This window comes from Euprymna scolopes, chromosome 7 (genome assembly GCF_053919585.1).
Source record: "Euprymna scolopes isolate OS-2025 chromosome 7, ASM5391958v1, whole genome shotgun sequence".
NCBI classification, from domain to species: Eukaryota; Metazoa; Mollusca; class Cephalopoda; order Sepiida; family Sepiolidae; genus Euprymna; species Euprymna scolopes.
This window is the reverse complement of record NC_136488.1, coordinates 33,435,903-33,448,677: the sequence shown is the minus strand read 5'-3', so window position 1 is coordinate 33,448,677 and position 12,775 is coordinate 33,435,903. Positions and strand designations below refer to the sequence as shown.

At 38.8% G+C, this 12,775-nt stretch overlaps 2 protein-coding genes across 3 annotated transcripts in view; one reads left to right on the top strand and one right to left on the bottom strand.

Moving 5' to 3' along the window:
* Positions 1–5,878: 5,878 nt before the first annotated feature.
* Positions 5,879–6,640, bottom strand: LOC145280262 (uncharacterized). Its single transcript, XM_080132036.1, has one exon. It carries the CDS (start codon positions 6,638–6,640, stop codon positions 5,879–5,881), a length of 762 nt encoding a protein of 253 aa, XP_079988162.1.
* Positions 6,641–11,855: 5,215 nt separating this feature from the next.
* Positions 11,856–12,775, top strand: part of LOC145279668 (uncharacterized) — a 102,707-nt gene continuing 101,787 nt past the window's right edge. For both annotated transcript variants that reach the window (XM_080130929.1, XM_080130928.1), the window contains exon 1: positions 11,856–12,288. In XM_080130929.1, coding sequence (XP_079987055.1) covers positions 12,200–12,288 — 89 coding nt within the window. In that variant the 5' untranslated portion in view covers positions 11,856–12,199. The remainder of the gene's footprint in view (positions 12,289–12,775) is intronic.

Sequence of the window (12,775 nt, the reverse complement as noted above, 5' to 3'; positions counted from 1 at the left end):
GCCTTAATGGTTTGTGATCATTTTCTATGAGAAATTTTCTTCCATAGATAAATTGGTGGAATTTGTTGCAGGCGAACACTATGCTGAGTGTTTCCAATTCTATCGGGCAGTAATTTTGTTCTGCTGGGGTTGTCGATCGTGACACGTATGACACGGGTAACCATTTTTCATCATGTTTCTGTTGTAACACCGCACCCAATCCATGTTTGCTGGTATCGGTGGTGATTTTAATTTCTTTGCTGGGATCATAAAATTTTAAAACTGGTAGGCTAGTTATTATCCGTTTTAGTTTTTCTATAGCCTCTATTTGAGGTTTGTGAAACGACCACAGCATATCGTTGTGTAGCAGTACTCTCAACACTGTAGTTACCTCTGAGTACTCTGCTATGAACTTGCACAGGTAGTTGGTCATTCCCAAAAATCGTTGGATATCTTTTTTATTTTCGGGTAGAGGTATGTGTGTTATTGCCTTTATTTTAGAAGGGTCTGGTTTTATTCCTTCATCAGTGATCAAATGACCTAAATATGTTAATTGCTTTGTTGCAAATTCACATTTATTTTTTGTTTAGTTTTAATCCAGCTTTGCGTAGTTGACTGAATACCTTGTCTAATGTTTTTATATGGTCCTCTAATGTTTCTGACCATATTATTATGTCATCCTGTGAGTTCTTCGTTCCAGGTATGCCTTCTGTAGAAGCAAATAAACACAGATAACGGGAGTAGGGTTGAGGAGGGTTTATTCAACACGTGCGTACAGGTCGCGCCATATTTTTCTAAAAGTCCCGTTTACACCGTCGCCGGTAGGGAAGTTAACTCTCTGTTGTGAAGAGTGTTCAAGGGACACAACTGGGTAGAGTTAACAATACTTCCCCCTTTTTCTTGTCTTCTAGATGACCACTGAAAAAGAAAGAAAAGAAAGAAAAAAAAATTATTTTTAAATATCCGTTTCTTTGGGTTCAGATACGAACTCAAGTATCTTAAATGAAGGGACTCCCTTCTTGGTTAAGCAATCAGCTACCTGTCCATTGGTGGGTATCCAAGAGAACTCTGCTATTTCTTTTCTTTCCAGCATTTCTCTCAAAATAGCCATCTCAATACGAAGCCTTTTATCTAGTATTTGGGTGGATGAATGCACAGAGTCAAAGAGACAGGAATTGTCAGTTTTGCAGATTATTTTTATATTTTCTGGTTCATCCTTCAATTGCAGTATTTCTAATAGTAGTTTCCTATAAAACAGACAGGCCTCCGACATGTCAACCATGGCTAGGGTTTTAGCAGCCAGTGTGCTTTTGACCACTCTTCTAATGCGCTTGGACTGCCAGGTTATTGGTGTATATTTGTGGTTATTGCCAACTAAAAAGATTATGTAACCACCTTGAGATCCTCCGTCTGTCAGGTTGGCGAATGAGGCATCACTGTAGGCAACAATCTTGAGATGACTGAGATCTCCTAAATCAGGAATATCTACTTGGGATTTTTCTTTCTTGGCTTTCTTTACTACTCTATTGGCATGTTTTATACATTCCACATTACTTTGTTTGAGGATGGAGCTTAATGCACTGACATCGTAGCTGAGATCAGGTCTGGTCTGGGTAGCCAGCCAGTTAAGTTGGCCGATAACTTGCCTGATTTCAGAAATTTCCGCTGTGGATATTTTGTCATTAATATTCCTGCCATTTTCCACTGGGATATATTTCAATTTCTTTACGTACTCATTCTGTCCAAGTTTAATATTTTCCCTATTCTGTTTAATGTCTAATCCTATGTACTGAAACTCTGCAGTTTCTTCAGATTTAACTGCAAATATTTGATGGATTTTGTCAATAACTTTTCTATGAAAAATCTCTGACCCTGCAAAGCAAAAATCATCCACATGGGTAGCAATTATCCCTTGCAATTTGTTTTCGAAATGCCATGTAAATATAGCCTGATCATATTTTGAAGCTATAGCTCCTGACTTCATCAATTCCTCCCTGAGTGTGAGATACCAGGACCTAGAGGCATCGGTCAGGCCATATACACATTTGGAGAGTTTCCAAATATAGCCTTGGGGTACATTAGCTTCTTTGGGAGGATTCAGATAAACCTGTCTTTCCAACTTCTTGCTTTGCAGAAATGCTGTTTTGATATCCATGGATTTACATACCCAATGGTTGGATGCCATTATAGCTAATGCTACACGTAAACCTTCTTTGGAGCATGTGGGAGAATCATTTCTTAGATTCTTAGCATCTTTATCCTGAAAACCTCAGGCGACAAGTCTGGCCTTTAATGTTTGGGAATTTTTGCTTGTGTAAATCCATCTGGTGGAGATTTTTGGTTGGCCCTGATCCGGTACTTGAACATAGACTTTATTTTTATCCCAACTCTGAAGTTCCTTTTGTTTAGCTTCCTCTAGTTCCAGGCTATCGTCAGCAGAGGTGATCATTACTTCTTTCTCAGTGCAGGAATCATGGTGCTCTTCATTTTCTTCAGTCTCATCAGCTTGCCAATCGGAAACTCCATGTTCAAAGTCCAACCAAAATGCTTCACCCTGTTCCATAACTACATTCATCAAATGTTTATTTCTGCCAGTGGCTTTGCCTGCTCTACTTATGACATTTAACTTCTTCCAGTCTGATTCTGTGTCGTTGGCAAGTTTGCATTTTATGATTTGTCCAGGTTTGGGAAGTTTGACTTTCCTGGTGGTGGTGTTGCATTTATTGGTTATGTCTTGAGTCTCCATAGTAGGGCGTTGTTCAGTGTTGTCTGCCATTTCTAAATTTTCTTCTAAAATGTTCTCTTCGAAGTTTGACACTCTTGGGGATCCTTCAGACTCTTGTTGGGTGCTCAATTCCTCGTTGTTGCCCTCATTGTGAGTCTGGTATGTTTCGGGGTAAAAAGTTAAATGAGACGGATGTACTCTAACATAGGTGCCGCCATGCTTGACAAGCACCTGTTTGTTTTCACACCCTATGACTGTCCCAGGGCCAAGCCACCTACCACACAAGTTCCTTTTGTAAAGAACAGCATCTCTATTTTTATAGGATTGGGTGATACCTGTTCTAACTTGGTGGCGGAGAGCTCGTCTAAGCTTTTCTGAAGATTCACTCGCTATGAAGTGTTTCCTGGCAGCATGCATAGCGTTAAGATTATTTGCCACAATTTCACTGGTAGAGACACCTTCTAGTGCAGGGAGTTTGTCATTAAGAAAACCAGGTAGGTTGGGATTTCTGCCAAAAACGAGTTGGTTGGGACTATATCCATGGACACTTTGAAGTGTATTTTTGGCACTTACTGCCCACGCGAGAGCCACCTCGAAACTGCAATTTGTTTCTTCTAGGGTTTTCTTCACCATTTCCCCTAAAATCCCATTGTGCCTTTCATTTAGCCCATTACTCCATGGGCTTTCAGCAGCAGTGGTAGTGCCCTGAAGAAGTACATTGCAGTGGGATTTTTTTTCCAAACATGGTGACACTGTCGTTCTCAAAATTGAGGCTTGTGCCGGCTCTTTTCATCGACTTTTTGCTTAGTAAAAGCGGTATTTCGGCATCCACCACGTCAGTGATAATACTGACTTCAATGCCAGCAATGACACATGGTAAAGTTGCTGTGTGAGTAGATTTAATGGTGTTCCCATCACCAAATTTGTAGTTTTTCCTTCCATCTCGAACTTTTATTTTTTGTTTTTCTGGCAGGGTTTCTAGAAAACACTCGAACCATTTTCTTCCACAAACTGTCCCAGACGCACCACTATCCAAGACAGCGGATCCGAGCGTTTCTCCCAAAAACGTGCTGGTGCTGCCATATTCTTCACGCTCGTTCATGAGGACGATGTTGGAAACGAGCAAGTGGCCTCCTTTGTCGGTCTTGTCAATTTCATCATACGGACAGTCGCGAATCCAGTGGTATTTACACCCACACTTGAAACAAACACCGCTGCTGCTGCTGCTGTCGCTTTCAACCTTGTGGTTTGAATTTCTTTTGATGTTGTTGTTGTTGTTGTTGTAGTGGATTGAATTTTGGTTGCGACCCCTACCCCATCTGCCAGCCCCACGACTGGTGAGACTGGCTGTTTTATCACCGTGGCGGCGGCCTCGACCACGACTACTGGTGTAGTAGGTGTTTTCAGTTTCGTCAGTGGTGAAAATAATGTCGGATTCGGTTTTCATAGCAACCGGAGGAGTTTTCGGCGGTGAATGAGTTTCAAAGTCATTAAGAATTTTTTTTAATTGTTTAGACATTTCTCCGAGTGTTAGTTCTCGAACGGTGGCTTTTATTAAGCGTTCGTTTTCGGGGGTGAGGTTGGCGCTTTTGAGAGCTCTGAACGCTAGGACCGGCTCAGGAAGAATTATGTTGAATTCTTTCAATTTGGCAATGTGGCGTTCAAATTCAATTAGAAATGTATCTATTGCCATGCCGCTCTTTCTTCGGTGACTTTCGAATGCCTCGTACGCCCTAAATGCTGCCTGGTTTGCGTCTTCTAAAAAGAGGGTGTCCAACTTTTGATATACTATCTCCATTCCGTTTTCGGCATTGAGTAAAGTGATATCCAATTCAAGCAGCGCCTCTCTCGCTTTTCCTTCCAAGGACAAAAGCACGACGGGGGCCCGTTTTCTTTCATCTAAAGTAGTGGCTAGTTCCCATATGCGCATTTCTTTCTTCCAGGAATTATATTTTTCCGTGTTTAACGTTGGTAGGGGAATGTATTTAGAGGCCATGTTTTTTTTGTTTGTTAGTTTTGATACGCTCTGCTACCAATGTAGAAGCAAATAAACACAGATAACGGGAGTAGGGTTGAGGAGGGTTTATTCAACACGTGCGTACAGGTCGCGCCATATTTTTCTAAAAGTCCCGTTTACACCGTCGCCGGTAGGGAAGTTAACTCTCTGTTGTGAAGAGTGTTCAAGGGACACAACTGGGTAGAGTTAACACCTTCTATTATTTTTGCAACTTGTGCTTGAAAAATTTCAGAGGCACTATGTATTCCATATGGCAGGCGCGTGAACGAATAACAACCAAATGGCAAATTAAATGTTAATAGCTTAGAGCTTTCTTCATCAACGGGTATTTGCCAATATCCATTTGAAGCGTCTAATTTTGTGAAATATTTTGGATTTTCCATTTCTGCAAATATTTCTTCGGCGGTGGGTAATTTGTAGTGTTCTCTTTTTATGGCCTTGTTTAGGTTTCTAGGGTCCAAACATAGTCTTAATTTTTCGTTCGGTTTCTCCACTATTACCAGAGAATTTACCCAATCTGTCGGTTCTTCAACGGGTTTTATTATTCCCATTTTTGCCATTTTTTTAAAGTCCTTTTTTAATTTTGGTTTCATCCCAAACGGTATGTTCCTTGGAGGATTTATGACGGGTTTTATATCCGGATTTATGGTTATATGATGTGTGACTGGTAATTTTCCAATGTCACCAAAGCAATCTTTATATTTTTCTTTTAATGCTTCTATGCCCGTCTTGTTTATTTCATAAGTTCTTTTTATCAGTCCTAGCTCTTCCGCTGTTTCCGCGCCAATTACTGCGTTTGCATTTGTGTTTGCCACAATGAAATGCGAACTTACTTTTATATTTTTATTTTGTAATTGTATAACACAGCTCCCTATCGTGGGAATTTGCATACAGTTGTAGGCGGTTAATTTTATAGACGTTTTATTTAATTTTGGCTTTGGTTCAATATTTCTATATATTTTTGCTGGTAATACGTTTACTTCAGCACCTGTATCGATTTTGAAGTTGATGAGTGTTTCGTTGCCTCGAATCTTTACTTTCCATTTGTCAGTTTCTAGTGCGTCTACATTTTTTTTCAATATGGCGTCCATGTTGAACTGATTTTGCTCCACGTGGTCTGAATTGTGTCCGACATTATATAGTTTCTTCTTTTTCGTTCAACACACTCGAGCGAAGTGTCCTTTTTTGCCGCAATTTGTGCAATTTTTATTATATGCTGGACAGTTTCCTTTTTGATGTGACCCAGCGCAGTATGTGCATGTCTCAATCCATTGTTGTGTTTTCGCGGGCTTTCTTTCTTCTCGTTTGAGCATGACTTTGGACGACATCTTGTTTTTCTTTGGGTTTCGGATTGTTGAGATACTTTCTGTGTCACATGCAGCCATTATCTTAGAGTGTCTCTTCGTTTCTTCAGCACTCAGGCCTGCTTGTATTGCCTTTTGTAGATCCAGTGAAGGTTCTCTAAGCATTCTTTCTCTTAACATGCCGTCATGGACGCCACAAATTAAAATGTCTTTTATTAGTCTTTCAGTGAGGTCGCCGAATTCACATTTGTTCGCCTTTTGCCGTAATTCTGTGACGTACTCATCAAATCTCTGTGTTTCTTTCTGTTTGCATGTGAGAAATTGATATGTGAGAAACGTCAGGTTTTTTCTTGGTTGGCAGTGCGCGTCAAATTTTTCTATAACTTTTTTTAAGTTTAGCTTCTCTTCGTCATTTTCAAAGTTAAACGTATAATATATTTTCCTTCCCTCGTTTCCTATACAGGTCAGCAATATTGAAGTTTTCACCTTCTCCGGTTTCTTGTCCGACTCTGTAGCTTGCAGGAACAATTGAAATTGGTTTTTCCACGTTTCCCATTCTTGTCCGAGATTATCCGAAGAGAAGTTCAATTCTTTTGGATGTGGTAAAAATTCCATTTTTTTTTTTTTTTTGTGAAAATATTAATATACGGCTGTGAATGTTGATGGTTCGATGTTTTGTTCTGACATCATTTTATATTACATGTTGATACAGGTGAGTATCAAATGAAATCATGTTAGTAACTTGTTAGTGAAGCATTCATGAACAGAGGCGAGACGCACATGGTAACGAAACAAAGAATATATTAACACTGAATAGATAGCAGTTTACCACTAATACAAGTAGTGGGAGGTTGCAGTCAAGAGTGACGGTGGCAGTCACTAAGTCAAAGGGAGATAACTCGTGCTTATGTAACAGATAGGATGAATATCTTGTTTGTAAAGAAAGGAAAATAATTCATATATGAGCTTTTCTCTCTTGAGTACTGATCATTAAATAGTGATCTCATTTTGGAATTCGCTTTCTTCCTCAATTCCCAAAGCTAGAAGTTTTAACATGAAGGTATTAACTTAAAGAATATTCAACCAATGGAAATCATTACAAACTAAAAAAAAGTAACACATGCATGTGAAAGTAACAAGTCAGTGCGAACTTACAGATTCATATTAGACTGCAATCCAATCTGTTAGACACAATCCCAAATAATCCAAGTGGTAATGTGTGTTGTTTGGGGTCAAAAAGTAAAAATAATAAAATTACCTGACATAAATAAAGATATTATTTTTTACTCCCTTTTAATCAATGTCATATGTTTATCCAATGCTCTACACACCTAAGAATCAGATACAACTTCAGATGGAGTACCGCTGCCACATCTGGGGAGGTAGTGCACAAAGCACTTGTTCTTGTTCGAACTAAATACAAAATTTACTTTGCAATCCAGTGGGGGATTATTTCTTCTGTACTTTACACCAATTTTCGCACAGTTGCTAGTCTTTCTCTGCTCTATTTTATCTTCAATAGAATGTGTTCGATTGAGCTTCAGTCTGTGATTCCTCTTTGTAAAACTTTCATAGCTCATCTTCCTATCACAACTGCAAAAAAACAAAAATTTTTTTATTTTTCTGTATTAATTTCCATGAGGTCATTTATGGAACACGTTGCCACAAGATTGAAGGCCACAATATTGACTTACAATGTCAGGACTGTACTCTAATCAATTATGTCTCTGACAGCATAGATGTAGCACTCTCCCTTGACACTAGCACTCAAATACATGTATTTGGTAACTTTAATGCCTACCACAATAATAACAGACAGCTGAGGTAGCATCATCTATAACTTTTCTATATCGCATTCATTGACACAGACAGTAACATTTCGGACCAGTCTCCCAGATCGTCAGGACCAGCAAATCTCATTTCTGGACCTATTTCTGACAACAGTTCCTGAGGATTGTGTAACAAATGCCCATTGGCCACTTGGAAATGCTGATCATGCTGTGATAATGATAGACATCACTCTAAACTCTCGACCCCAAGTTGAGAAGCCATTGCTCAAACGACAAGGTACTATAATAAGGCCGACTGGGATGCCATTAGAGATGCTCCATGGGGAAATATCTTTTCTCTTCCTGCAGAACAGTGTGCAAATGATACTACTGAATGGTTCAAAGAGGCAATTGAAGCACATGTTCCTATATGGAAGTTCTATAGCAAACCCCACTCTCCCCAATAGTTTACTTCTACTTGCACAGCTGCCATTGCTCAGAGACAACATGCATACTGCAGATTTGTCCAGCATAAGTCTATTACAAACAAACAAAAGTATGTAGAAGATAGAAGTAATTGTAAGAAAGAAGTAGCGACAGCTAAAAGAAAATATACTGAAACTACTAGAAAACGCATTAAAGTGTAGAAATTAAGAACTCATGATTTCTGGAAAACCTACAACAGTGTAGTAAATAATGAGCAATCAACAATTCCCCATGAGGTTGTTTACACAGGAACCGATAAAGCTAACATGCTTGCTCGTTAGTTTGCCTGAAACTCTACTTTGGACCTAGCAAACCACTCCCTCTCTGATTTTCCTTTGCGGACAGAAACCACACTAGATGATCTGAAAATCACCCCTTCTCAAGTACATGATATCATAAATAACGTAGACACCTCAAAAGCATGTGGACCTGATCTCATCCCGGCTGTGCTATGAAAAAAAAATGCTCTGCTGAGGTTGCTCCAGTTCTCTCTAAACTCTTTAACAAAAATGCCTTAACGAATCTTGCTTTACTGGCTGCTGGAAAACTGCTTCTATGGTACCAGTTTACATGAATCCTGGCGAAAGAACTGACCCATTAAATTATTGCCCCATTAGCCACCCCCCTCTTTTCGCCAAAATATTTGAGTCCATAATTAATCAAGCTCTAATCCGCCGCCTTACAGTTGCTAAACTTCTGTCCAACTATCAATATGGATTTAGGCAAGCCTGTTCTACTGCAGATATTCTAACTGTAATCTCTGAATCTATATACCATGCACTGGATGAGGCAGGGGAGAGGAGGGCAGTAGCCCTAGATATATCTAAGGCTTTTGACAGGGTATGCCCTGATGGTCTTCTCATGAAAATCAGATCCTATAGTATTACTGGACGAATACTTAACATAATTAAATCCTTCTTAAATAAAAGAGGAATTGAGTTTGTCCTCGATGGTCGTACGTTTAAACAATATGATATAAATGTGGGTATACTTCATTGATCCTTGGACATTTATTATTCCTGATATTCATAAATGACCTCCCTAATAAAATAGACTCTATAACAGGCATGAGGGGAAAACGAATGAAGACATATATCAAGACAATGGCGGAAACCCTAGAGGAATACCTCCAATCAATAGTGGAATGGGGTCAAAAATGGATGGTAACATTCAATGCTGATAAGACTAAGCTTGTTTCCTTTAATAATTACAAGAAACCGTCTCAACCGCTAATAGCTATGGCTAAAGATACATTACCTGAAAGTACTTCGTTCAAACTTTTCGGCTTAACATTTACAGGGAACATGAGTTGGAACAGATACATCGAGAGCATTGCGAGAGCTGTGAAGAAGGTGGGCTCTCTCTACCGTGCTAGAAAGTTACTTATGCCTGAAAGTATCCTGTACCTCTACAAGGCTACCATTCGCCCATGTATAGAGTATTGTCACATTTGTGCTGGTGCATCTGCTACTAGTTTCTCACTCCTGGATAGGGCTCAAAAGAGAGTTGCCAACCTGATAGGTCCTGAACTGTCGTCTAAGCTTCAACCTCTGTCCAATCAATGAAATGTTGCATCACTCTGCCTGTTTTGCAAGTATTTTAATGGTGGATGCTCTGACGAACTACAAGCCCTTGTACTCCCTTAACGTAAATACACCCGACAAACCTGACGAGCAGCAAAGTCCTGCTCCTACACAGTAGAGATCCCTAGATGTAGGAAAGCCTTCCACTCTAATAGTTTCTTCCCCAGAGCTGCTAGACTTTGGAATCCGTTTCAAGTTCATGCTTTCCCAACTGTGCTGACATGCAGAAGTTCAAGTCTAATGTGAACAGACATCTTGCTGCTCAACTCCCTACATAGTATCTCTGCAATTTATGTCCCTGATAATAGCCTCCTACCTGATAATAGCCTCCTACCTGATAGTAGTCTCCTACTTTAAATGGCACTGTGCCTTGTTTGCAATTGAAAATGTAATTGAAAAAAAAAAAAAAGACGCTTTTCCTATACCATCCTCATAAATCATTAAATTTTATTTATTCCATTCATTATTTTAAATCCTCTCATAATATTCGTTATCATTATCAACCGCTGATATTCATGACACCTTATTAGAGTATTCTTCCTTCAAACTTCTCGTCTTAACATTCACAGGCAATATGAACTGGAACAAATACATTGAGAACATTGCAAAGGCTGCTGCAAAGAAGATGGGTTCCCTCTTTCGAGTTGGAGGACTACTCACACCTGAGAATGTCCTTTGCCTCTACACCATTTGCCCATGCATGAAGTATTGTTGCCACATCTGGGCTGGTGCATCTACCACTAGCTTCTCCCTTTTGGATAGCATCCAAAAAAGAGTTTTTAATCTAATAGGTCCCACTTTGTCAACTGAGCTCCAACTCCTGTCCTATCACTGCAGTGTTGCACCTCTGTGCCTGTTTTACAGGAGTTTTGATGGAATGTACTCTGATGAACTCGTTACACTTATGCCCTCTTGATGTACATGTCCCTGACAAACTCGCTTAGCAACAAAATCTCACCCCTTCACTGTTGAGGTCCCTAAATGCCAGAACTCTAATAGTTTCTTCCCTTGAACAGCTAGACTTTGGAATTCCCTTCCTGCTACCTGCTTCCCTGACTGTACTGATATGCAGGAGTTCAAATGTAACATAAACCAATGTAAACCAATATCTTATTAATCTTTCATAGGCATAGTCCCAAATAGTTACGTCCAAGTGGCGATATGCATTGTTAGAGGTGAACGCGAGTAAATGCCTTGTAAAAAAAAAAGAAATTGAACGAATATTTCAGTTGCCTATGCATTGTTATCATGTCTGAGCTGCCACGTTTACCACCAATCTCTCCCTCTTTGACCGCTTAAAAAGAAATCTCCAATCTAATAGGTCCTGCACTATCAAAAAACTTCAACTCCTGTCCCATCACCACAATGTTGCATCCCCTGTTTTACAAGTATTTTAAAGGAATGTGCTCTGATGAATTCATAGCATTTGTGCCCCCTTAACGTAAATTACTCTGAATAACCCGTCTAGCAACAAAGTCCCACTCCTTCACTGTTCCTACATGCTAGAAAACCTTCTACTCTAAAAGTTTCTTCATTCAGACTACTAGACTTTGGAATTACCTCCCTGATTCCTGCTTCCCTGACTGTACTAACATGCAGAAATTTAAATGCAATGTGAACAAACTCACATAGTCCCCTGTAGATATGATCTGAAATAATATCCCCTTTATTTAGTCCAAGTGGCAATATACCTTGTTTGGCTTGAATAATAATAATAAAAAATATCTATTCATCTCATTAACCCTTATCTTAAAGTGGCTTTTAGCCTTGATAAATGCTGACTCATTATTAAAAACAGGAAAAAAAGTACAAAACGTAATGTAGTTGTTCGTGAAAATCATTAAAAAAAAAAATTCCAACTTTTTATATATAGATTTATGAAAATCTAAATTTAAAAAACGTTTTTAATGCGGACTTTGTATCTGTGTTTCGAGACTAGCTTTCTAGTAAACAGGGCTGCCATGTGGTTGAAACCGGAAGTGTGTATCAAGCGTCTATGGCTGCCACTTCCGCTTCTTTTACGAACTCTTCTCTCAGCCTCCATTATTACATCGCCAGTTTTTCCTTATTTAGCTCACAAAATTTATAAACAGACCATTTTGCTCTTTCTTTAATTTAATTCGGTTGACCAACCTGACCTAAAAAAAAAATAAAGTAACCGTCAGTCGACCCGGCGTGTGAAACAACTCTCTCTATATCTATCTATATATGTAATAAATAAAGCGAGAGAGGGAAAGTGTATAATTATATAGAGGGTAAGTGAAAGAGTGAATTAGATAGATAGAAAGGCAGTGAGCGAGGGGCTGATTCTTTTTTTTTTTGTCTGGTTTTTGACAATGCCTCAACTCAACGAAATGGAGGAGCCGAAACGACGCGACTCCGAGACGGAGGAAGAATACGAAAACAGAATCACTGAATATCGAAGGTAAATAATGGCGAAATCCTCACTACTAAAAAAACCACAGACAACGGAATATCTATCCATCTATCTGTATCGACATCTCTATTTCGATCTTTCTCTTCTCCATCACCGAAAAGATCCCCCAAAGGTCAATTTCAAAATTAACCCCCACCCCACCATTTGTAAAATTTATTTTATTAAATATTGATTTTAGTTTTAATTTATATACGTAGTTTTTATTTACTAGTATCCTCGATATAAAATTTAGCAGCATTAAAGGAATATTTATTTTTTTATAATTTATTTAATAATATATTTATTATATATTTAATAACAATATATATATATATATATACACACACACACACACACACACACACACACACACACATATATATATATATATATATATATATATATATATATATATATAATATGAATTCTACCTAAGTTATTGTTTAACTGTCATTATTGAACTGGCTTTGTTTTTTCTTTCCGGGGGGGGGACTCA

Bases quoted from the DNA above. Each gene is read 5' to 3' on its own strand.
- LOC145280262 (XM_080132036.1), bottom strand. From the start codon at position 6,640: ATGGAATTTTTACCACATCCAAAAGAATTGAACTTCTCTTCGGATAAT.